A 26137-nucleotide genomic window follows, 5' to 3' on the forward strand; every position below is an offset into this window, starting at 1 on the left:
TTCCGGTAATTTGGCTAGTTTTTTCCCTTACATTTTCAACATGTTGGAAATAACACTTTCTCGTCAAAGAAAACAAAAGTTGGAACTTTTTTCCCTCGTTGAATTGCACGATTTTTTTTTTATGCCGAGTGTTTCGATGCGAGAAAAGCAACTGGCAATTAATTGCGCCAAAGGAGTAAAATAGATGTAATTTCTACAATAGCTGGGTTACGTGTTGAAAAATAAATTTTTAGATGAACGAGCTGATCAGTATTCGTAATGCGAATGAATGGTATCCGTTGTTGTAGCCATGTTTTGCCGTTTTTACCTGGCGTCAATATTGAACCTGCACCGCGAATAAAGACGGTATTTCCTCTTTTAGGTTCGAAAATGCTAAACGCTACGGCTACGCGAAGCCTAAATTGAAAACCTACCTACAGCTCTTGAAACGCTGATAGAATTTAGAGTTTTGAACAGCACACGTCGTTTCTTTGTTGGTGAATAGAGTAAAATATATATGAAAAGGAAAATCCGATTAACCTTTATTTCGTTTTCCAATGGAGATTTGTTTTCATCTAGAAATATTATTAACGCGTTATCTGCTAGTTTTTATGACACTTTGCGTAGCGATTTGAAGTACCTATTTGAATTTTAACACTATATGTATGTGCGAAGGATTCTGTTAAACGGAGAAAATTGAATTTCAATGGGTTTAATATATTCTGAGGGTTTGCCTACTATCCGATCGTAAATTTTATTACGTAAATCGTTCGGTTTTGTAGAAGATTTTGAAACATGTTATTTGATAGAACTGAGCACATTTTCAGCAGGTATAATGATTGCAATGAGTTCTATCAGTTGTAAAAATGTAATACTTTTGAAGGGGAAATTTTTGTATTTCATCCTTAATTTAGGAATGGGTGCCAAATTTGAATTCTCCCTCATCTCCATATGAGATGAGATAATCAAAAGATTTGAAATTTGAGGTTTTTTCCAATCTTGAAGTATCTAATCGATATTCTGTGTTGTTTTTTGTTTCAGGTGAGTGAAAATTTTCTTCATGAGAGTTGAATAAGTAAGTCAATTGCTTATATTTATAAATTGAAATTGACTGTACAGTGATCAATGAAAAATTGAAGGTGCGTTTATGGTTGATATAAATTAATGATTTTTTATTCAATTGACCAAACAAGTTTAATTTTTCCAAAAAGTTTCTAGCTATGTATGAGCCAATGAAAGTAAAAAATGAATCTTTCATCAAAATTCAAAGTAGAAATGCTTATGTGCGTAGTGATTTTTCATTCTGACATATCTATTACTTTTTTGAGAACAAGCGTTGAAAATAATTTTAATTTTAATTTCAATTTGGTTGATTCGAGTATATTTTGATTTATGGATTTTGAGACAGGTCGAATTGACGTGAGGGTGAGATCACATCATGCATTTTTTTCTTCCATAAAAAAAAATACAAATACAATCTACGTCTCTATACTACTTATGATTAGGTTAATCTTGAATAGAAAAATTTTTTTTTCAATGTACAAAGTGGAAAGGGGTTACTGGAGCATCATCATATTCTGCCTAGGTTCATAATCATAATGGAGAACATCGATAACTTGCAATGTGGAGTGACCGTCGAGATCCATGTGATACTGAGGAGCAGAAGTGACCATTTTTGATTTTTTCACTGCAACTGGACGCGGTCTGGCCGACTTTTTCATTGCTTTGGCCCTACTTTTTCGAACCCTTGGTGCACTTTTCACCTTTCTAGATTGCTTGATTTTTTCAAAGTTGTTTATTGGTGGATTTTTCATTGCAACTCCTAAATTTGGGATGGCCTGCGCATGCATTTCATGCAAAACTGGTAGGTTATTGGGATTGCTCATGGGTCTGTCTCCACGCATATTGAACTGATTCACATGAACTGCTGGTAATTTATCAATTTGCTGAATTGCTTTTTGTTCATTTTGAGGTCTAATGATGTGATCGCCTGGTACATGGTAGTTATTTATACCTGCGTTGTCTTTCTGAACTGCCATGAGGTTATCATAAACATTATTCGATTTGTAATTGAAAACTGGCTCGTTTTTTTGGTAGTTATTGGGTTCTTCACATTTGTAATTGTATTTCATATCTGCTCCAACATTTTCTCCCTGATTCATACCATATGCTTTTCGAGCATTGGGACGAACAGTTTTACGAACCCTGGCAGATGGTTTTTCATTTTTTCTGGCCCTTGATCCTTGAGAAGCTCTCGCTGATTTACGTTCATTTCTAGGTGCTTGATCATTAGCGGCATTTCGATTGTCAACATGTTGTACATATATGTAATGTTTTACAGTATCAGGCTGCGGGTTTTCCATTTCGTCGATTTCATTCTGATCCATTTCATCAACTTTTTCGTAAGGTTGGTAAGTTTCAGTAAATTCACGAGCACGCATTCGTTTCCTTATTTTTCTACCCCTGCGTCCAACTTCAGCTTCATTTGCATTCGTTTCTTCCTTGTCTGTTTTGTCCGAGAAAATGAAATTATGTATGGCTTCCATAAAGCTCCTTCGTCGTGCAGCAGTCTTTTGTGTTGCTTGGTCTGAGCATTGTCCATTTTTGCTTGGCTTACCGGAAGTATTGGATCCTCTTGTATCTTTATTTTTTCTCAAATTTTGAGATTTTCGTGGTGTGTTCTTAGCAGATGACACTCCTTGAACATTTTGTGCGTGATTGGTTGCCATGCCTCTTTGGTTAAACCCTCGAGCAGCATTTTGTTCATAATTTTCTTGTATGTCTCTTTGGTAAAACTCAGGAGGAACATTTTGGCCACAATCTGGTGATGGAGTAACAGCAAACCTCCTGTAATATTCTGGAGGAGCATTTCGTCCATAATAATTGGGAGGAGCATATCTTTGGTAGAACTCTCGTGGAGCATTAGGAGGATACCCTCGGTAATATTCTGGAGGAGCATTTTGTGCATATTCAACTGGAATATGTCTTCGGTAATAATCATACTGCGGTAGAGCATTTCGCTCGTAATCCACTGGTGGATTTCTTTGATAAAATTCTGGAGGAACGTTTCGCTGATAATACCCTGGCATACCTCTTTCGTGAAGGCCCCCAGGAGCATTTTGTTTGTAATTTCCTGGTATATCTCTTTCATAAAACATTCTGGGATCATTTCGTTCGTAATAATTCGGCATTGGGTGATCTCTTTCATACATCTGTGGCTCATTTCGTTCGTAATACCTGCCTTGTTGCATGTCAAATTTCCGTTTAGCTTCGATCATCTGTTGCTCTCTAATTAATCGCTGTTTTTCTTTAATGGATGCTTCCTCTTCATCCATAGCTTGCAGATTATCGTCTTTCTCCATTTCTAACCCAGGAATGGTTGCATCAGGTGGCAACTTTTCGCCTTTTTGAGTCTGTTTGAGTAAATCTTGGTATGGCTCTACGTCCTTTGGCATTCTTTTTGATGTATGGTTAGAATTCAATTCAATATCAACATCAGCAAATATGGTGTGGTTGGGAGGAAGCAGTCCGTATTTTTTATTAATGAAATTTTCACAAAATGTAAATGCTTCGTTTGTATCTGAAAGGGACATGTTCTCTGCTGATGTCGTTTCATTCGCGTTATATGGTGGAATGTATTCGGATGCCCAGTCCAAATACGGTTTGTTCCCATCAATTATCTGTGGAATAAAATAATGAAAAAAAAATTTAAAAAGAGAGAATGAAATTAGTTTGTGTTGATGTTCTTTCATCGAGCTAAATTTCACTTCAAACAGGCGCTGATAACTTGATTGAGTAATAAAAAAATTGAATTTTTATCTAAAAGTTTGCTTCCCTCTTGCCCTCAGAAAAAAATTACGAAACTTGTCCAATAGGTTGTGAAGATGGGGAAATTTCAAATTGGTAAATCCGCACTTACTTGTTCGGCCAATAATCCGGTTTGGAAATTCACTTCTCTGGAAATTTCAATAATTGGATGATTAACAAATGTATAATGGAGATACAGGTATGATAATTAGATGCATTGATGCCTTCTCCCTCTGATACATACTCCAGTTTTTCGAATAAGTTGTACATTTTTTCCGTTCTTCCAATTATTAGCTGAAAATTATAATGGAATTTTTATTTTGTTGACTGAACTGATTAAAATTGGTCACCTTTTACTAAAAATTGCCCTTACCATGAATGTTTGATCGTAATCTTGAAGTCTTTTTTGGTCGTCCCATCTATACTTATCGCAAAAAAAAGGGGGGGAAATTGAATTAGTTATGCATAATTTACAAAAAAATTTGTTGAGATCGCGGTTTTTTTATTTCTGTCATTCTAACAGAATATCGAAATTCAAAACATTATTGAGTTTTTGTCAAGTTATTTTTTCTTCATCTTTGTAATAAATTTTAAAATTTTTGTGCGTTGGTTTTGAAATTTTACTTTGAAAAATAAAGTCATTTCCTCTGAAAAATACTCTTACTACGAGTAGTATCTAACTTTCGTATCTAAAACTTATTATACTTATTAGGCTCGATTACTTTTGAATTAGTTAAGCAATACTTACTCTTGGGTCAAATTGGTGAATATGTAAACACGAGATCCTAGTTTTCTTTTTATAATTTTGCTGCAAATAAGCGAAAATTTTCTTTATAAATGCAATGTTCAAAAATACAACTTGCGAAAATTAATGTAAAAATCATTACGTATACATACTAAGCAACTTCCAATCCAAAATTTTCATAAAATGTCATTGCCTGGTACATGCATAAACTTCCTGATTCGTAAGCCGTTGAGAGGTAAATTTGGGCAACTAAGCCCATAAATATGGACCCTGGAATTAAGAATTGTGGCTTTTATAATCTGGCTTAGGAAAAAATAGAAGTTCACCTAGCTGACAAGGTGGTTCCAAAGTTGGCACATTAAAGAGCGAAAAAACTAGGTATATTACCGAGACATCCGAGACGGGCCATAATTCCACTTTATGTCTGTTTTAATACTATTAAACAATACTAAAATGGCCAACATTCCACCAGAATTCAGGAACCCATCGTAAATGATGTAAATTTAAATTCATTTCACGATCTCCTCCTCGTAATAAACTCAACTTCATCTAGTTTGACGAACTGATTAAAAATGAGATGTTCGCTATCTACCACTCAACCAAGTATAGATATGATTCGTGATAAAATTAATTAACATAAACGTTAATTATTGAGAACCTATGTGGAGTCATTTTACGTATACCCGTATACGCTTATAATGCTTCGTATTTAATAAATAGTCGCTAGTTGAAACAAAAAGCAGTATTTCGAATTATTGCTAAAGTTATGTCTAAATTAACGAAAGACGTAGTCGACATGTAAGTTGAGCTTTCTGCTTTTGGTTTGGGTAAGCTTAACTTGTATGTACTTAGGTATACGTAACTATGTGTACTGTAGAGCTTAATATCCTTCATTCTTTAGAAATATTTCTTCAAAGTTCTCCGACTTGAGGATTTCGCCAGGAGAAATGAATTATTTCGTAAAAGCAATTTCGTTACTTTGGATAGAAATTTTGAATTTCGCATTTTTTCCCATTAAACATTTTTTTTACCCGTTTAAAATTCCCCCAAGCACCTCGGGTAATATTTTTATTTATTTTTTTAAAATTCGTATTTACGTGCTCGAGTGTAAAAGTTTATTGATTTTAAAGTTGACACTAGTATAGCTCCCCGATGAAAAGTTTGTCGGTGGTTTTAATTCGCCTTGTGGTAAATTACGCATAATTTTGCTTCGAAGAAAAGTTTCATATACACGTAGACTGCCTACCTATAAACAAACGCGCGTAAATTATTATTTCATCCTACTATGTTTACAGTTTTTGTAGTGTGTGTGATTATGTATTTTATCAAACATGTTCTTTCTGTTATGGCGGCTGTTGTAGTATTGTTCCAAGTCTAAAAGCCAACTTTGCCAGTTAAAATCTGCGAATAATGCAAAATTTTCGTATAATGAAATCACATCGCGTCGTTGGCGTAGAATTACCCGAAACTTGTAGAGACACTAGGATTAATTCGGTATCAACGTGCGGTAATATTAAGTACATATTCTGCGATTAAGCTTTTAAATCGACTTGCAAATTAATGTACTTTTACGGAAAAAGGCACCGCGTAACGTAAAAGCAATCAGCGAATAGAACGATACTACCAAACCAACACGTAGATGTACATGGCGAGCACTTTCATTTAGTGTAACCTTTTGAATATAAATTCGCGTTAAGTCGACGTTTCGGTGATATAAGTCGCATTATAGAATTTTTTTACCTCCAAAAATTTCACGCGAATAAAAAATTCACAAGGTATTGAGAATAATAATGAGCTTTTCTCGTCGATGGTTTCTTTTCGCTTTAAGAAAGCTATTCTCTAGATAGATGTATACTTAGACTACCTACAATATGTATACGAGTATGTAATACAGGAAAGTTTACCAGTACTCCATTTCAAGTCATACTCATAAAAATTAATGTCGCCCACTAACAAACTAACTCGATTCTGTATCTATATAGTAATGCAACAAATTTCTCTTCTTGTGGATTTATACGTTTTTCAACTCACTTGTCCTCTTATGTGACGATGGTGGTGGTTTTAGGGATATAGACGTCTTGGAACCAGTTCTGTTTATTTGGAAATTGAAAAAGGGATTTTTTGTCATTCGCCCCGCTGGACATCGCTATTGTATTTGATCAAACTGGAGGCGAACAACATGTGATTTTTTCTTTATTTGTAGCCCGTTGCCGGCAGCCAATTCGCCCTCGGATAATAACAACGTGGTCGAAAAAATGGTCATGTTTTGTGGCGATGATAGGTGAAAGTGTAGGTAGTCATTTATCGAAGTAGTGGAAAAAAACTGAACTAAATGTTGGCTGCAAACAAATGTTTACAATTGAAGATCTCTTACATTTTATGCTTTGACGTAATCCTCATCGTGATAAGATACATTTCAGAGACAGAGTTGCCAACTTGGTTTGAGGAAAACATCGATTTTTCGCGGATATAACCTTTAGAAATTCTCAAGAAATTCAGATTTTATTTTTCATTCTTGTAATTTTGGTGGTTTTACTAGTTTTACTGAAAGGAAATGGATCTTGAAAAAACTTTAGGGCTGATAACTCTATTCGAAGGTAACAAATTGACCGGTCGATTTTTGGACAACCTTTTTTTTCTGTTTAGCCCAAGTTTTTCCAATTTGTAGGCTATTAGAAGATATAAAAATGATTTCTGAAACCGGAAAAATATTTTGGAATACGATGGTGCCAATTTTTTGGCCACTATTGCATTTCAAAAAACCGAAGAAATTTCAAAAATTTTCGGCTACTTTTCTCGTTTTTTTTAAATTGTCAATAAAAATAATTTAAAAAATTGACACCACTGCGTTTCAAAATATTTCCCCAATTTCTGAAATGATATCTTCCGATATTTTGTCATAATTAATGAATTTAAAACACAAATAATTTACCCCAAAATATAGGCAATTTGCAAATTTTCAACCGCTCAGTAGAACCCTAAAAATGGTCTTGGATTTTGATGGGAATGTCCAAAGTCGATGCAAAATCTCAAATACTTTTTTTTGAAACTGGGATATTTTTCTCAAAACAGATTGAGTTAATGCTTGAGCCAAAAAAACACGATTTTTTCGAAAACGCCCCCAATTTGAGAACCCATATTTCCTTTCCAAATCCTCAAAGGCACCTCCGGAGCTGAATTTTTTGTGATCCTTCCCAATTGATGATTTCTGTACCTATGATTGCACCTTTAAAGACGGTTAAAAAATTAAATGTGTGAATTTTGCCTACAAGATGCACATTTTTCTTTCCAATTCAAACATTCTCATGAATGACTTTCAAATGCGCCTGACATTCTTGCAAGTTTGAAATAATTTGGTTAAAAACTGCCGAAGATGAATATTTTAAACAGATATTTCAATTTAGCTGAGATGGAAGGGGTAATATGTGATGAGAGTTTCAAAATCTTGTTCGTGGTCAATTCGCCATTTTTACAGCACATGCTCTTTAAATTTTAATATGAATAACTTATCATTTGACGAATTGTTTTCAGATAATCCGGCTCTAATATTTTTTTTATGATCATGAAAATCATGTTCTTAGTCATTATCGAGATCAGTACATTCCAGGAAAATATATGTTATCGTCGTCAAATCTATTATTCGATAATCGTTATGTAAGTAGGTCATATAGCCTCACAAGAAGTTTGACATTTCGAGAAATTATTTGTAAAAAGTTGACAATTTTTTTCTGAGAATTTCTTATATGCTTAATTCGTTATTCACTCACACCACGTTAACTTATGCCTTATGGGGTGTACCTTTACTACTGGTATGCATAACAAACGTCAACACCATCGCCAGTGATTCATGCGTTAATTGCTCCAAGTAAGTAACAGTTGATTAATCCGCTAATGATGACTGCAGCTAATGAAAGTGTAAATATTATAACGACCACGCGACACTGGCGAATTATGCCGGTTGTTATTGGAGAATCGAACGCGTGTAAAATGCATTGTGCTGCGTACGAATACGTATTAAATATAAACTACGCGAGTGTGTTTCTATAGAATGACGAAGATTTTGTAAATCAACAGGTACCTTTTTTTCATCTGCTATTCACATCAGGTTGCTTGTGCGTGAAACGGTGCATCCTAAATGTCCTTGAACCGGCTCGTGTTCGAAAAGAACCACCCTTGATGTACCGTAGGCAATCAGTGCAGTTAGAAGATAGGCCTAGAGTGCATATGAAGGAAGAGAACCAGGGTGGGATAATGAGGGCCTTCACAACATGATCGCATTTGCAGCTGTTGTGTCTAATATACGTTCGTAGACGTACTATTCTACGTCTATGTCCAGTGGTTCTTTCTTTTCGAGTGGATCGCAGTCTTGAAATCGAACTGGTTACTGGATATTTCATGCTTCGTAGTTCGTACGAGTATCATGTTTTTTCTTCACTTCTGTCTTGTCTGATTCATCTTTTACCGAATTCTTCCGATCTAATTATAAGCCCGGTTATATGGAATCAAGAATGCAATATTAGTAGGTGTTGGTTGTATGTTGTATAGACGTTGGTAGCCCGAGCCAAGAGTGTGGAGTCTCACATGGAACGTCTGCCATGGTTTTGATAAAGATCAATGTAAAAACAAATAATTAAACATTTCGAAGTTTAAATCAAAATTTTCGATATCTTGCTCGCTTTAAAATACCAAAAAGGGTCGAAAATCAAAGATCTTTGCAAAATATGCAAATTTTCCAAAATACTAAACTGTTTTTCTTTAGCCTCCAAACAAGTCAAGGAAAAAAGATTTTATTTGACTGATACTCCTCCCAAATGTCAACTGTAGGTGAAGAAAGAGTATATTTTGTCTCCCAGTTCAACAGTCAGGTGAATGTAAATTACTTCCTGCCCTCTTATAATTAGTTTCCGCCGTTGGAAGGAAGAGGAAAAGGGTATAAATAAATATAAATTTTATGCTTATTGAGCTAAATAAATAGGTACGCTTGAAACTTAAAAAAAAATTTAACGCTCTTCATTTACCCACATTTCGTACCAAAAAAAAAATATTGTACCTACTCCTTTCACCCAAATCTGAAGTTCTTTCAAACATACCATATTGGAGATTCCGTATGCTACGGTATTGGTATGTTGAGTTTAGGAAACCCTATATGTGCCATCGAGTACAAAGTAAGCCGAAAGCGGTGCGGTGGAATGGTCGGAAGATGATTCTGAACATCGGTATGCAACCGATGGGGTTCATTGTGCACTCTTTATACTTGTTACCAGCATCGAGATAAACCTATACACGTTTTTATCAAGCGCAAATACGTCATATATACATAAATAATGCAAATGTAGGTACTCAACCAAAGACAATCATCTGGAACGAAAACACGTAGTCTTATTTCCCTAATCAACTGAACCATAAGGTTTGTTTAAACTAAAAAAAAAAATCCTACCGCAAAATTTCACGTGAATGTGACGAAATTACCGATAGGAAATTTCTCCGGAATGAATATTTCAATGCTACTTACTATGATGATTTTTTTTGAAAAATTCAAAATAATTTTTACTCGTAGTTTGATCTATTAATTTTTCCCCTCAAATTTTCCATCAATGAGTATTAAATTACATGTGCTCTGAACATAACCTCTAAACAAGTGAGATTGATCTCAAAAATCGTATTTATTGAATCGATAATTTTTTAAAAGATGTCTATCAATCTTGGAAAGTGTTTTTAAAAAAATTAATTATCATGATTCAACTTGAGCTGTTGGTACTTTTTAATGCGTACTTATTTGTTTATTTTTTTTCTCAGTGTAATTAATCTCTTACCGCATAATTGTGGTATGAAACCAGCCTATAATGAAGTATTACTCGTATTATTCAGTTTAATGAATCGGATCGATGTAGGTCATTATCAACGTCGCGTCGTCGGTAAATGTTATCATTAACTGTGAAGTTTGAAATAAGCCTGCGTTAGATCATTTGATTAAATAGTTACCATATGAGAGAAAAAGACGTAATTCGTGAATTACACCGTCGAGGTAAAAAAAAAACATTTCGTATAGCAAACGAGATTCGTAGGAGGAAATTCGTACGTTTGCCAAATTTTTTTTACAAATTATATTCCAATGTATTATCGCCTACGAATATTATATTAGTCGATAATATTTAACTGGCGTTGCAAAACGTGTAAGTAAAATTTAATATCAAAATGTGGTTATAAATTCAACGGTTAAATTACCAAATACGAGACAAGATGCGAATTGCTGTTTTGCAAATATTATATTTTCTCTTTATGAAATTCCAATAGTTTAGAGAAGTATAGAAAAAAAAATGATTTTTCAAGTACATAGTTATTTATTCAGCTAATATTGTAATTTTATTACGTTGGTATTTTCATTAAAATTTTCGAATTTATTGATTATATTAAGGTTCAAATTTTTTAAAATGGCAAATGCCTCGAACATTCTTAAATTTTATGAAAAATTTTCCTAAAAGTATACCTACTTACCTAAGCTGAATTGTTTTCTAAAAAGCTTTTAATATACTCAAATTCCACTTTGAAGGGGGGGGGGGAATTTTTAGCAAATTCTGTAATACTAATAAGTATTGAAATAATTTTGCATTTGACTCAAAAAATACTATGCCTCAATCAACAAAGTCTTGCGAAAATAACGTGCTTTAAAAAATTACAAAAACTCCAAAATCTGAGCTTTGGTCAACGTACTTCAGTACCTATAAGCCAAAAAATAGTGTATTTCAATGGAAAAATTTATGGAAAACTTGAACCTCCTGAGTACCAATTTGCTGAAAAGATTTTTGTATATTCAGTTATCAATTTTTATACCAAAGGAAAACGACCTCTCAACATTGCTGAAAATTTAATTTCTAGGAATATTTTCACTGACCTATTGGCCATAAAATTGAGAAAACTTATAAAAATAAAACGATATTGAGCCCATTTTTACGAGAATCGTTAGCCAAACTAAACACATAGGTTACTATTATTTTTATTTATTTTTCGTACCTATCAAACAATCTCTTATAAAATTTTATTGCTTTTTAAAACGATTGGCTAGAGGTAATTTTTTGCTCATTTATTACAAGTAGGTACTGTTTGATGAGTGAATTCGTATGTGATTTGGTTATTTAAAAAAAAGTTATATAGCAAAAAACACCCAGCTGAAAAGCTTTGATTGATGTTTTGATGAAACGTTGAAATGGAGATAAATATAAAAATGTTTACTTTGTAGAGATTGTAAGAAAAACGTTTTTAAAGAGAGCTACGTGGTTAAACCAACTGAAAATTCGCTTCGATTGATTCTCGAAACAAAGTAAGCCTCGTTCAACTTGGAGCTTTTTTTGTTTAAAAATAGGATTTAGGTTTTTACAACGCTTGACCAGTATAGGGAGTTCTAAAAGATATTTCATTTTAAGTGCATACCCAATACCCATCTGTCTGAAGTCTAGACTGTTTGTGATAGAAATAAAGGTAGAGGTGCGATGGAGAAAAAATTTCATCCCGGCTTGGCGCTAATTTTGAACGAATAAAATCTTTCAGTGCTCTCGCGACTAAATTTGTATGCTGACAGTGAGACCGATGAAACCTGTTTCAAGGTCATAAAAGCAAGTTTTGGCCTTAATACCACTGCCCTTGAACATGGAATAAACCGTCGAACCAATGAGTCGTGTAGCAGAAACTGGATTCCAACATATGCCTTTTTGTACGTATCCATTGCATTTTTGTATATGGTAACGTTTCGTACCATTGCCCACGTTGATTGCTTTACCGAGTTCACAGAACTTTACCGGTAGCCATAAAAATTTTATGTCTTTGATCGACCAGATACTTCAACTCATCCTTTTTGTCTTTGGAAAGCGGCATGGGTAGTTTTTTATGGCAAAATCTTCGCTTTAGAAGCTCTTCGAGATCACAGTTACCTATATAAAATCTGAAAAAAAGAGTCATTTTCATACTTTTTTTTTTCAAAAACTGCGTTAAAAGATTCTAATTTTGAATCGCATTTTTAAAAATTGATAAAAATGGATCAAAATGACTCAAGAATTGCAAAAATTGGACAAAATGTTTCTATTCTAATCAGTTTCTATAACATGGTATAAATTCCCATCAAAATGCTTAATTATTATGAAATAATAGAGCTGTTTCAGTTTCACACCGTGTAGAATAAATGGACCTAATTTTTCCAACGCTAAGGCGCTTTATACGTTGAGACATTCTGTATTAAGGGCACTGTTTGATAGCAGCTTAGAGACGAGATATCTTTTGTAAGCCTTTTTGACGTTATGGCTACTTTTAAAGGATAAGCTTGTATTTCAAAAAGCTTTTCGAATCTATTCGAAATGAAAAAATATCACATTCGTGTGAAAAGTCGACCTGTCCAAATTTAATCTTCTTTAAAATTCATCCTTAAAGGGTACATTAACTTGAAATTATTTTTATAAGTTTCCTCACAAAAATACTACTTTACTTCACTACTTGCCTCTACATGTACAAAAAAATGCATTGTGTGGATTTCACGTCATTTTCAGTAGGACGAGTTGTCAATTTTTGAAAACAACGACTCATTATTAGGTCTTTATTCCTAACCTATGTTGTATGTAATTCGTTAGCAAAAAGCAGTAGTCATTACTTTTGTTTATTTATTTTTTTCAAATTACCTTTCAACATCTTAAAGTGTTTCAGTATGGATGAATTTTTCAAAATATCGGCTTATTTTTTTGATCTGACCCTTCGCTGTTTCCCCAGCCATCCATTACAAAAATGAATAATTGAAGAGACTCGTGTAGATATTTAAACTCTGCGATCTCAGTTTCGTGAAAATCAGCAAGTCACATTTTCTCAAAATTTGGTTGGCTATTTTTTTCAATTTTCCAATCTTTCAAAACAGTATAACGAATTAATTAAATCTTAAGTGACCTTTTTATAAGCTTGAACCTCAAATTTCGAATTATAAAACTATGTAAGTATGTAAGCATATTTTTTAATTTGTTCATTTTGTTCATTTTTCATCATAGTTAATTCTGAGTTTTAAAACTACGAGTATTCTCTATTAATTACAAAACTAAATCAACTTCCTAGTAAATTTATTAATCCATGTGTGCGCCAAATGTGAACTTGAACTGACAAATTGACAATGTTCAGAAAAGTTATCATACTGTAGTAAGAGAACGAAAAGATCATCTGGACCTACTGAAAGGAAAAAACCTAAAACATTTGTGATAAAAACGAATTTCCAACTTACAATTAGTTTTTTCGCGTTGTATCGACGCGTTCTTTTCGATTCTTTTTTTCTCGAAAAATAAAAAGTAAATTTCCTAAAGAACAAAACAAAAAGCTATAAAATTTGCAAGTCAAATAATGTACTCTTCATAAATCACAGTTACTTGCTGGAGAAAAGGTAATCTCCAACTTTATCGTATTAAAATTACATTTCGTTTGGAAATACCTTCGACGCGACGGTACAAACTTCATCCACGTGGATATTAAGTATTTATTTATTTCATTGATATCTGGCTAGAAGATGTTTACATCTCGTTAGAAGTTTTGACGTGGGTCTGAAGAAAAGTTGATCTCAGTTGTCGCCTCAATTCGCTCAAATTCACTGATTACAAATTTTCGCTTCTCGAGCAACATTTTAATAGCGTAATGTTTCATGAAATTTTCCCCAATCGAGTAAAAATGCAGATAACACCGAAGTACATAATCGAAAATATTGGTTCGTCGAAAGTATGAAATCTTTCGTCGGTAAACTATAATTCACCAAATCAACTTATCCTTATTGGGCGTCGTGTCGCGTATAATGCGGAGGTGAATCAATTGTTCTCAACAAACGTGATAGTTTTTCTTAATATAAATTCGCCATTTGGTGAAAAAAATCTAATTCAACATGACTTGGAAACCGGTAGGTACGGGTACGTTTACCTTTTTCCCTTCTTCGTTCTTTTTTCTGTATTTCATCGTAGATTATGCAGTTTATTTACCGGCGTAATCAGCCGAGCGAAACACACAAACTAATTTAACTGCTGCCATCGCGAAAAAAGTTCATTTTTAGAAATTTCAAGTGGAATTTTTTTCATCTAAATCAATATTGTCTCGCATCGTGTCCGTCGATAATTTATAATAAACTGTTCGAAGCGATCTATCGAATTAGTGTGAAAAATGGCGAACCATCGTATCATAATTTGTTTTATTTGCCTACCATACCGAAACATTATTATTTTCAGGATTTATGTTATTTAGGTAAAGCATAAGATACCACAATATGGTTAGAGTGCAGTATGATCTCGATTAACCAACTTTTGGTTTGGTGCATCCTATATCTCCATTATCTGACATGAAAGTGCTATCGATTATTTCCGATCATCCGGTTTTACGAAGTCGATGAATCAGATCCTTCGTTTAATTTTACATAAAAGTAAGGAAAGATCGGTATAGGTAATCACGTTAGTTACTAGCTACTGAGACCTGGATGATGGTGAATGAAAGATTATGGATGTTGTTGAAATATGCAGGGTGTTCGGGGAGAAAGTGACCAGACTAGAAGTTAGAACGTAACCGACAAACCGAGCATGACTGATGAAAATTTCAGAACGATCATATTGCCTATATTCAAAATAATTGAGAGGGCAAATATCGGTTGGAAGAAGTTTAGTTGAGATTTTGACCATTATGGTGGATGGATATTATAATTGGAAAATGGGACGAATTTTTGCACAACTTTTAAATTGAAAAAAAAAATCTTGACCTGACTTCGTATAATAGGATGTATTCGAATTTTAAAGTCGTCCTACCCCCTCTAAAATTTCGAGTGAAAATGAACTCTTGCAGAACTATTCATAAGTGACTTTGCGACTTATCAAAAATTTTTAAAATTTCGCGAGAAATACGAATATTTATACGAAAATGTTTTTAACGCTTTTTAAAAACATTTTGATCATTTTTGATAAATTTTGTCATGTGGTCACATTTCGGCAAAAAATTCAAAAATTTCTATCATAACTTTTTTTTGAGAATTTTTGAAGAATTTTGAGTTCGAAATTAAGACAATTTTCGGCAGGTTTTGTACTACTCGTATTTTCGATTCGAAACCATTTTAGACAATGTGGACGAAATTTCAACAATTTTTATAGTTCTGCAAAAACATTTTGCGTCCTTTTCGGCTCTTTCGTTTTCATCGGAAAAATAATTTACGTCCATTTCTACCATCGTTCAGGTACGTTGAGATTCTCCACATTTTTTTAAGTAATTTACTAGAATTTTCAATCTGTGTATCTCGCAGTATCTATGCATTTTCAAAGTTTGAAATGTGTTGAGAGCTGTAATCTAGTAGTACTTGATAATTCAAATTACCGAATAGTGCTAATTCGATGGATGGTTGGTGGTATTTTTACGACTAATAAGAAATATGCGTGTAGTATGTATTCGAACGATGACACGGTGATAATATTTTGTTCGTCGCGACGCATCGCGACAAATTTCACGCTATGTTTAATGTACGAGTAAATGCGTGTAAAACTAATAATTAGATCGTAAAATTCGCGCGAATGTATTGTACCTAACCTTGCAAATGGCTAAAGCTGTTTGTTCTTGCGGAGAACAGCGATATCTGTTCTCTCGTGTAGGTGGAGTATGAGATGAATGCTAATTATTTACCTACGATATCCGTGTTTCTATTCCTTCCTCGTGGTGATTCATATTGCGTTTTGGATTACTCAATTTTGAAATGTCGATGTATGTATTTAAATAGGTAAGTAAGTATGTATTCTGCACAACAGATTACGATTACCTGCTCAGTGCTCATATTACATGAAGTACGTACGTATATACTCGTATGTTTTATTAAATTGCCAGAAAATTTTGTAGCCAATTTTGAAAAAATTATTCGATTTTTTTCGCACGATCATAAGACTGAATTTTTTTTGAAATTACAAAGTGCATTATTTTATTTTACGTTCTGAAGTAAATTGTATTTTTTTATACCCATGTCTATTGCCTATCCTAAGTTTTTCCTCTTAAAGTGAGACGCAAAACTTTCCCATTCAAATGACCCTAATTTATACTGACAAAACATTCAAAAATTTCATCATTTATCATCGGAAAATCCCTCGCTCAACTTTTGCCAGTTATTATACTTGCAGAATGTACAATGTACATAAGTCTACATTAGAGATGTTCAGATGTTCATCTTATGGTTATTAACAGAAGTGTTTCAACGAATGGATCTAACTGAAAAATAAGTATTGTACTGTGTTATAAGCGTTAAAATGATTAAGATGTTGTGCGAGTACACTTATTACAACAACGATTCGAGTAATAATAATTATACGCTATCCTGATAGAGTGATGCTCCATATGCACCGTGTTTATACGTCTGCAAGTCTACACGTACTACATCTACATATGTACATTTTATAACGGCTTGTCTTTCATTCGCGATAAATCATCGTATTAGTAAGAGAAAAAATGCAGTATGTGATGCGTTCATAGACTACTTATTACGTTAAACGAGTAAAGAAAAAAATACGTACGTTTCACGTTACATTAGGTATTCATATTGCAAAATAATTAAAGCTAGTAGCGTGATTCACCGTAACCTTAAATTCTGCATCGGTCAGAAAAATCGCAAGAATTACTCATGCACACTGGTTTGTCAGGCAATTCGCTGATTAACCTACTGGGATGTAGGATAGGATAGGTGCGTGTTTATCTTGATATTCATGCTGTATGGTGTCTGTTTTTACGCGACTCAATGATGTCATTTATGTACAAATATTTTTATATCCCGAATGTGATATTTATGGTAAAAGATGAGTGTAGGTGCTTACATTATCTCTCTTGTTTGGTAAGGTGGGTACATATAATGAGTCTATACTCTATAGTATCGTCACGATCTGACAAAATTGTTAAATTTCTAAATTTAGATATTAGCCATATTTGTATAATTATTGCTAATCGTTTGCATAATAGATTTTTTTTTGTTGAAAACCCCCTATAATAAATCTATGTACTTTCATATACTGTACTGCGTGTTTTTCAATGCATGGAAATTTGTACTCTAGGTAAGGAACTCAAGTTAATTGATATGATAACAACGTGAGTACATTAGGGTAGTCTCCCAAAAAAAAAGTTGGCGGATTTAAACCAAATTCAGAAGAGATCTTCATTTTGAGTTGAAAGTTGCTCAGAAGAAATTCTAGCTCTAGAGACGCCCTTAGAAGAGAGGTGTGCGCTCTCAAAAAAAGGGAATTTACGAAAAAATTGTGGTTTTTTCGTACCTGATGCTACCCAGCTTGTTTTGGGAAAAGTGGTCCACGCCCAAATGAAAGATTAATTTGAGATTCTGCATCAGCATCGATCTATGCTATGGCCGTCAAAATCCGAGACCACTTTTAGTGTTCTACTGCGATGAGCGATTGAAAATTTGCAAATCGCTCGTTTTTGAATGAAATCAAGTTTTGAAATTTTTTTCTTCGCAAAAATTCTGCATGAATTATGCCAAAATATCAAAAAATATAATTTCTGCATGAAACTGAGAAAACATTTTGAAACGCAGCGGTGCCAATTTTTTGATCATTATTTCCAATTTTAATGAAACGAAAAAATCCCATAAGTTTTTGGCTATTTTTCTGAATTACTTTCCACTCAAAATGAAGGTCTTTGCTGAATTTGATCAAAATCCCGGAGAAAACGCGTTAAAAATGAAAGTTATGAATAAAAAAATATTCGTTTTAACAAAGTAAATATTCGTGTGTTGAGGTTGATAAAATCTCGCGGGATTGAAAAAAACGCAAAAAAAATGAATTCGAAAAAAATGTAGAATTTTTACAACCCTCCCCTCCTCTCCTCTCCCCTCCCCTCCCGGTTAAAGCCATTCCAACTTTTAGTTGCATACTTTTTTATAAAAACCTAATCATCTATAGGTTTTTTAGAAAAAATTTTAATTTTCTTAGACTTTTTAAAACTTTTTAATCAAGTAATTTCTTCGTTTTTTCCCTTTTTTTGATTTCATATCTAGTGATACTATTTCTCAAAATCTTCATTCATCCGATGATATTTTTAGTTTTTTAAAAAAAGGACAATTATTCACTATAGTGAATAATTGTCCTTTACTCGTGATAAGATATATCTTATCACGAGTTGGAATTCAATAGCTGTCTGGAAAAACACCCTTGACCTTTTCAAATACGTTCGAGTTCTTGTTAAATTCTCTAAGTACATATTATATTCGTCGTGATAAAAACAGAAAGGAAATGAAAGAATTTTTCATTCCAGTTGTCATCGTATTTATCCGAGTATAAAGTTCAAAATTCATCATCTGTAACTATACTGATGGAATATTTTCAGACTAAAAATACTCGCACTTAATTAATTCTCGTCGTGTTCGAGTAATCTGAAAAGCAGATTGATTTTTTCCCACAATCCACTATCGAAGTTTGATTAAACTTCATATTTTTTTCATCAACGTACATATAAAAATATTAACGATGAAAAGTTTAATGCGAGTTTGTTGATTAATTACTGGACGATAATGAATTGTGATGTGGTCAAAAAAAAAATTATATTTTTTTACGTCCTTCGAATGTGTTTTTATTTCACTTTTTTTTGCCGCAAATAGCTTTTATCAGTTATTTTTTATACGTACTTTGTACATACTATGCAACGAATTTTCTTTGTATAACGTGTTATAATTTTCTCCATTTAAACCAAGACTACTGGCGATGCTGCGTGAGAAAAATTCGATATGATTTTTGCTGGAAGACGAAGGATGGTGAGAAGGAAAGGAGGGTTGATTTGGTAGAAAACATTCAAAATTCATGCTTTGAAAAAACACCAGCGAACTAACGTAACCACTTAAGTAGTGATAATTTTCTTGCCGTGTGCGTATGGAATAATGCCTTGTGAAATTCAAAGATAGGCAACATATTCTACACACGCCCAATGTAAGTGATCTAATCTGGTATGAAATAATTGTGAACGGCACAAGATATCGATTGTTGATCGTTGCGTAGATTTTATAGTTCATAGTTAGAATGATGAATTTGAATTATTAAACTTACTTACGATGAAAACCTTTTTTTTTTTTTTTTTTGGTGATAATGCATTTATGTACATACATACCAAGCATAAGTATACGACTATGATATAATGGCAGAAATTCGCGATTAAGGCACGTGCTAAAATTCATAAACCATTAACCGATTTAAATCAGCTTTTAAAACTATTACTTTGGAGTTTTGCCGAAAGTGGTATTTATTTCGTTTTTTTTTTTTTGAAAAGAATTTGTAGCTAATTAAATTTTGTAATTATTCATTCCATTTATCGCTAAAAGGTACCCATTAAAGAGTTTTTATTTTTCTTCGAGAGATTAGTAAAAGGTCTAACAATTTTCACAAGAGCGTAGATTATAATTAAAGGATTATAATTTCCTTGTTCAATTTTGCTCGATGATTTTCGCTACAAAAACATTTAATATCGTTTTAGGACGCAGCGCCAAGCACATTTTGTTGTTAAAGGTCGTTAATTATTAGGCCTAACCTTTTAAAATTGATGCTTTTAATCAACGTTATTTTTTTGTACACTAATTTTAATCAAATATTGTTTATTTTCTGTTTCAGGTTGGTAATGGTTTTAATTTCTGGCTTTCTATGATTGAATGATTCAAGGAGGTAGGGTAAGAAAAGCTTTTTTTCTGTAGGTATGTGTGAACTTGATATGCTACCATAAAATGCACGGTATAACGTCGTGAAAAATTATTCAATTAATTATAAGAATAATAATTATGAAACACGGTCGAGTAAACCGCATTTTAGATGCTTTTATAACGTGGTAGAGAAAGTTTGAGGATTCTCATATTCGTCGAATTAATTTTTCACCAAATGAAAGATTTTAGTGAGTAATTAACTTATAAATTTTATACATTCAGACCGTAGTGTGGTCTTCTTTAAGAATACACAAAAGGTGATAATTAATAGAGGAAATTTTGATACTTTATCGCGATTTTTTTTTTTTTTTTTGAAAAATGGGCAGAAGTAATTACCTACATTAGGTCTTTTAACTAGGCCATATTAAATGGGATATTTTTAAGAGGGGAAGCAAATGAAAACTGTGTACGTTACAAATTTGGGTAGTTTGTGTGTGTGTGTGTTTTTTTTTAGAGAAGGGTACAGCTAGAATTCCAAAATAATACCATCTGCGTTCATGAAGAAAAGCTTTAGCTTGCGGGAAAGCCTACAATTCAAACTGATTTATAAGGACGTTTTTTTCCTGCGTCGTTTTGCGAATAGATAATAACGGTGCGTAGGTATAGTCGAGTGTACGTAATGTTAAATTTGGGGGAGAAAAAGCTTATCTTAAAGTTTTAGTCGAAAATGAAATTTTACTAACGTTTCGCTTTAAAAATAACCCACCAGGTGAACTAATTCGGTCACATTCCCCGCATAGTTGTTCGTTCGCTTTCAATTTGAAGTTTTTATGTATTTTGCCTTGTTGAAATGATTTTTACACGAATGATTAATGAACTTTTTACATATACTGGCATTTGTCAGAGGCTCATAGAGAGAAACGACGTTTTTGAAATTCTTTTCGCACTTTATTGGGTCGGTTTAGTTCTTTTTGCTTATCGCCGCGACCCTTTCGCATCGACTCAGTCCGAATGGGAGGGAGTTGGCAATAGGTTCAAAAATAGATTCAAGCAGCGTTCGGTTTATTCTCAATAAATCGTTAACGAAAAACTCTTTGGTGGTGCAACGTTTATTTATTTATTTTTCGTAGCCCCGCTATTTATAAATAGACTGTCTCCGAATGGGATTTTCATCACTCGTATGTGCACTGTATACGTATCGAAGATCTTTTGCGATATTCTAATTTATGTATGCGGTTTACATATTATTTACGGCTTCCTTGTTTTATGGCTTTACGTCGCGTCGTGACGTTTTGGCAACACAGTTTGATAACATTGTTGAGATGGACAGTGCCCTTTATTCGAGTTTTTTTGCCTACGAATTTCTTCATATGTAATTTTAACCATAGTCGCTCGTAGACGTACTATACTGTACCTGTGTGAATTTCAATGTGTTTTTAACTTTTGAAAATTTTCAATGATACTCGTATTTACGTTCTCATTAGCTTGCTAGTACATATTTTGTGGTAGTTTTGTGGTGCAAAATGGTTTCTTATGTTTGCCTTGGAATATTTACCGCTTAAGACCAACATAAACCTCGAAGATGAGAAAATTTTGCATTATTTACTCTTATAGCTTGGTAAATGAAACAAATGTTGCAAAATGTTTTATGCGATCGATGAAGCACATACCTGATAAAACGTAACCATAAGTTAGGCAAACTGTAATCGTATTTTCCATCTTCGATGAAATTTGAAAAGGGTATTAAGTATATTTTCGACGCCGAGTTGCTGAATTAGAGGACTAAATGTATCCAATATTTGATCAAATTTTTCCCCTCGAATGAAATTATTTTTTGCCGAAGGCTTCGAATTTAGAGAGCGTTGAATATTTTCGTTAAATTTGTGCTAAAGTATTTGGATGAATTTTTGAAATAAATTTTACAGGATGTTAGCTCCGTGCTTTTCAAAAACTAAATTTCATGAACTCTTTTCAAGGGCAGAAAATTAATTTCATTCGCTGTTGCTCTCGTTTTTCTAATATTTGTTCCTTTACGATGAAAAGTAAGCAAAAAAAGGCATAAATTCGCCTGATTTTTTTTTTCAAATTCTTGACTTTTTTTTACCGAGGCGAGTGAACTGAAAGAAGGCTTCGTTTCCTACGCCCTTAAAGCTTCGCTGTATGTGAATAATTATCAAGGTGGTGTCAAGAATTTTTTTTACAAATGCTTAAAAATGCAATTGTTTCCAATTTGTCGAGAGACAATTGAAAAATTTGGGAATCAAACTTTAATTTCAGTCTCCCTCTCAGGTCAATCAGAAATCTATGCAGAGTTTGTGTAAATCAAATTTCAGTTTCCTTGGATAATAGACGAGATAAAACATACGAGTAAAATGATTCAAAATTAATTAATCAAGCGAAAATTTTTTAAAATTTAGAACTGGATTGATCAATGAGAAATCATTAGATATACTGTGCAATTTTATATTTTTCTCGATCAGTTTCAGTTTTGGGAATTTTTATAAATTCTGCAGCTGTTCACAATCTTAAAAGTTCGACTTTTTCGAATTGCCTATAATATAGAAAAAAATTAGGTCTATTTGTGAAAAAAATAAAATAGGTCTGTCAATATTGAAAAAATATTTTATTCGAAAAGGGCTCGTCGGAGCAAAGATGTAAGACAATTAAAAACTAAGGGTATATCGTGTTCACAGTTCAGCGTCCTTGAAATCATAATATTTATCGATGAATCACACTACTAGGACAACATGTTTGAATTTTGACTCTGTTTGGACGAGTGTGCAGAGCGTCTCAAAGGTTCTATTCGTATTCAGTGCCTTCAAATCGAATAGGTATGTGTGCCATATGCTACATTTTGTTTCAAAGTTTTACCGGTATTTTGGAGGGTAAAGCATAGCTATCTCTCGACCACTTATTTGAAAGTGCCCATCTTAAAAAATGTATATTTCAAAACCGCCACAAAAGTTACGTCGCTCGATGGTAATTTTTACCTAATTTTTATTCATAGCTCGCACAACAGTGCTATAATGATAGTTCAACTTTCAACTTGAATTTGATAATGGTTCCTGAATTAAAGTTCAATGCACCACAAGGTACCACAACAACAAACAGGGTTCCTTTCCCTCCTCCTCATGGATGAAGGACCGAAGACGAGCCAATGATGTTTCTCGTTGGGGGATAGATTATTGTAGAAATATTTCAAGATAAATCAAAAAATCCACCGTAGAAATTCTGGTCGAATCGATGTGAAATGTCTCAGCATTTCATTGTCAAAAATGGCTAAAGATATCTAGGTATATAAAAATTGAATCTAGGTGCAAATCCGTCAAAAGCCAAGTGGACTCAAAGCAAAAGTCATTTTGTCCTTCACCCCCTTCTCTAATAAAAATAAATGCTCTTATAAAAAATTGTTTGTTTCTGAAAATTTAACACCCATTTGTATCAGGTTTTTCATTTTTCAGACGCTGTGTCTTATCTTCGAACTTTGATTTTATCCCTGCCTACTTAATTTTCTCATTTATTCGATATTTCGAGATGAAATGAAAATAAACTCGAGATTTTGAACTGAAGACACGGTTCTGTTTTTCGAGGTTTTTTTTATACACCGCGCATCTTCGTTTTATTCGTCCGAGAATTTTTCAAAAAAAAGATCGAATTCGAAATTGAAATTTTTACAGCAGTTATTTGAACAGTGAACATCCTCCAGATTTTTCCAATTTAGTGTACATAACGTTACGAAAACCCTTACTGAGCAAGTATTATCGTATGCTCGTACCTATTCGTAGCAATTTTTTAATATCGAAAAATAAGAAATGCATTAACATTCGAGTTGAACCCAAACAAAAAGTTGATCCTTGAGAAAGGCGCGTATTTGAAATTTACTCTTCAGTAATCCTACGCTCTTTGAGACGATCGTTTCGTAATGGTAAAATAGTTGAGCAGAAAATCAGGTTAAAATTCTAATATATACTTATACTTGTATTGAAAAGGATATTGGGTCGGATTGAAATAGCGAGCGTCTTCTCGACGTTGTTACACAATTTGGATGATTGTTTAGTTGAATTCCAGCGCATGAAGTTCGCAGTTTCTCAGATATTAAAAGCTGGCTTCAGATTGGTCGCAGATGATACGTTATTTCCATCTTCTTTGTGTCATATTTAACGATATGATACTATCGGGAAATATGTATCTACTATGTGGTATCTCTGCTGTTCTTATAGCCTAGGTGCATATTGCGTCCGTTTTCCAATTAACCTAATTTGCTCGAAAAGTTTCAAGAGCTCTATCGATAACAGCTACGAAGAAAACTGCTAGGTTTAGGGTGAAGTTTTATGTAGCATCATTATCTGCGCGTTAGCCTACCTTCACACTTGACAAATATATAGTATTAAAAGGACGTTCATCGCGAATATTTAATTAATAATAGTAGCGGAATGCGGCTGGCTGTGCTGATATAAGTTTTCATGATAAATATGTATGCGGATAAACGAGGGCATTTCCTATTTAACGTAAAACTTGCGCAAATAAAGATAATCGACATTGTAAACATCTACGATAATTTTACTCGTAAACGGTACCGGCATTTTATAAATTATCTGCTCATGAGGAATTTATATTCACACGCCCCTAGACTTGAATATGTGCCTTGGTTTCACAGCTGAATATGTAGTAACTTAGATAAATTCCTAAATAAATATTAGTACCATTTGTCGTTCTCGTTAGTCGTTTCGCAGATTAATTTTCTCATGATTTACGGTGTGTGCCTTAAATTCGACTTTCGGAAAAAAATATTTACTGAGGTGCATCTTTAGTCACCTTCTTTTTGTGCCAAATTGACCGAATTATGAGTATACTATCCAAGTTTCACCAGGGTAACATTTCGGTTTGATGGGGGAAAAAAGGAAAGGCTTTCGAGGTGGAAAAACTCTCCTGTAAAAAGATAAGTAAGCAGCTATTCCTTAGGGAAGAGTAAACTTTGATAGAAATTAGTTTTTGTGACACGTATTTTTCTTTCTTTTTCCATCTCTTTCTGCACCTTTTCTCTATAGTGCCAAGTAGGCTGATGATACCAACGAAAACGACGCGACGTTTTTCTTCTACTATTCGAGTTATCTTCGTTTATTAACGTTTCCCACTTTCTGCCTTTTTCTACTTTTAATGGGAAACACCGCACATTTTAAAAAAATACGCTTTTAGTTTTGTAAAACGTCGACTTTTCTGAGGAATTTCCAATTTTTACGTTACAACGATGTTGGAAAATTGAAATTTGACTCTCTTGTTCTTTTTTTTTTCAACGTGTAGCTTTTTATTCTGTAACTTTTCAGAATTCTTGGTAATTTTCATTCATAAAAAAAAGTTACAACTCTTGTTGTATTTTAACGTTGAAAGAAATTCAGACGTTTTAACTTTATGCGTACGAGTAATATAATGTTTGGATTTCCTTGCTCGAGGCTGGTGGTAGGACTCGTCAAGACTGACATAAATCTTCGTTCTTCTAAATATATGGCCTATTTTCAAAATTGAAGGTACTACAAGTAGAATTTCTCCCAAAAAAAGTGTTGGTGAATTTTTTTTTTACCAAATTTCACGTAATGAAAATTTTCAAGTGCCTATGGCAGGATCTTGAGATCATTTTTTAAAAGAAAAGGTAGCCCATATCTTTTATACCGAAGTTGAAAAAAGCTAAAAAAAAAAAAAAGATGGATTGTGGGTAGAGAATTGAAAATTTTTCTCTGAGTATACACTATACAGGTAAGGTTCAAAATGAATGAGCGTTAAAACGTAAATATAAATCAATTGCTGGCAAACGAACTAGTTAATTCTGGTTTAATCAACTAACGCAGCAATGAAAGGGGAAAAAATAGCCTACAATTTGTACATCGATTAAATCGTTGTAACTTTGAGGTCTTTCAACTTTTCATAATGCAAACGTTGTTAATGTAATTCAACCCACGTTTAAT

At 33.3% G+C, this 26137-nt stretch overlaps 2 protein-coding genes across 3 annotated transcripts in view; one reads left to right on the forward strand and one right to left on the reverse strand.

Annotated features, from left to right (window-relative positions):
- LOC135840687 (carboxyl-terminal PDZ ligand of neuronal nitric oxide synthase protein) overlaps window positions 1–26137 on the forward strand; it is an 86892-nt gene that overhangs the window by 21108 nt on the left and 39647 nt on the right. Inside the window, exon 1 of one of the 2 annotated variants that reach the window (XM_065357321.1) lies at window positions 20157–20207. The exons of the other annotated variant lie outside the window; for it this stretch is intronic. Within the exon in view, the coding sequence (XP_065213393.1) occupies window positions 20190–20207 (18 nt within the window). The 5' untranslated portion in view covers window positions 20157–20189. Of the gene's footprint in view, window positions 1–20156; window positions 20208–26137 lie in introns of those variants that run through there. 2 annotated transcript variants of the gene reach the window in all.
- LOC135839756 (uncharacterized) lies at window positions 1301–5104 on the reverse strand. Its single transcript, XM_065355945.1, has 7 exons — window positions 4919–5104; window positions 4684–4801; window positions 4535–4594; window positions 4160–4205; window positions 4031–4080; window positions 3899–3935; window positions 1301–3659 (listed from the first exon to the last, which is right to left on the reverse strand). The coding sequence occupies exons 1-7, from the start codon at window positions 4938–4940 to the stop codon at window positions 1536–1538; spliced, it is 2457 nt and encodes an 818-aa protein (XP_065212017.1). The 5' UTR covers window positions 4941–5104; the 3' UTR covers window positions 1301–1535.

This window comes from Planococcus citri, chromosome 3 (assembly GCF_950023065.1).
Source record: "Planococcus citri chromosome 3, ihPlaCitr1.1, whole genome shotgun sequence".
In the NCBI taxonomy this organism is placed as follows: domain Eukaryota; kingdom Metazoa; phylum Arthropoda; class Insecta; order Hemiptera; family Pseudococcidae; genus Planococcus; species Planococcus citri.

Excerpts from the sequence above, each read along its gene's own strand:
- LOC135839756 (XM_065355945.1), bottom strand. The coding sequence starts at position 4,940 with ATGGCCCGTCTCGGATGTCTCG. Across the intron at positions 4,206-4,534 it reads TTCACCAATTTGACCCAAGA|ATGGGACGACCAAAAAAGAC; the intron begins GTAAGTATTGCT and ends CGATAAGTATAG. Across the intron at positions 3,936-4,030 it reads AACTTATTCGAAAAACTGGA|AGAAGTGAATTTCCAAACCG; the intron begins GTATGTATCAGA and ends TGAAATTTCCAG.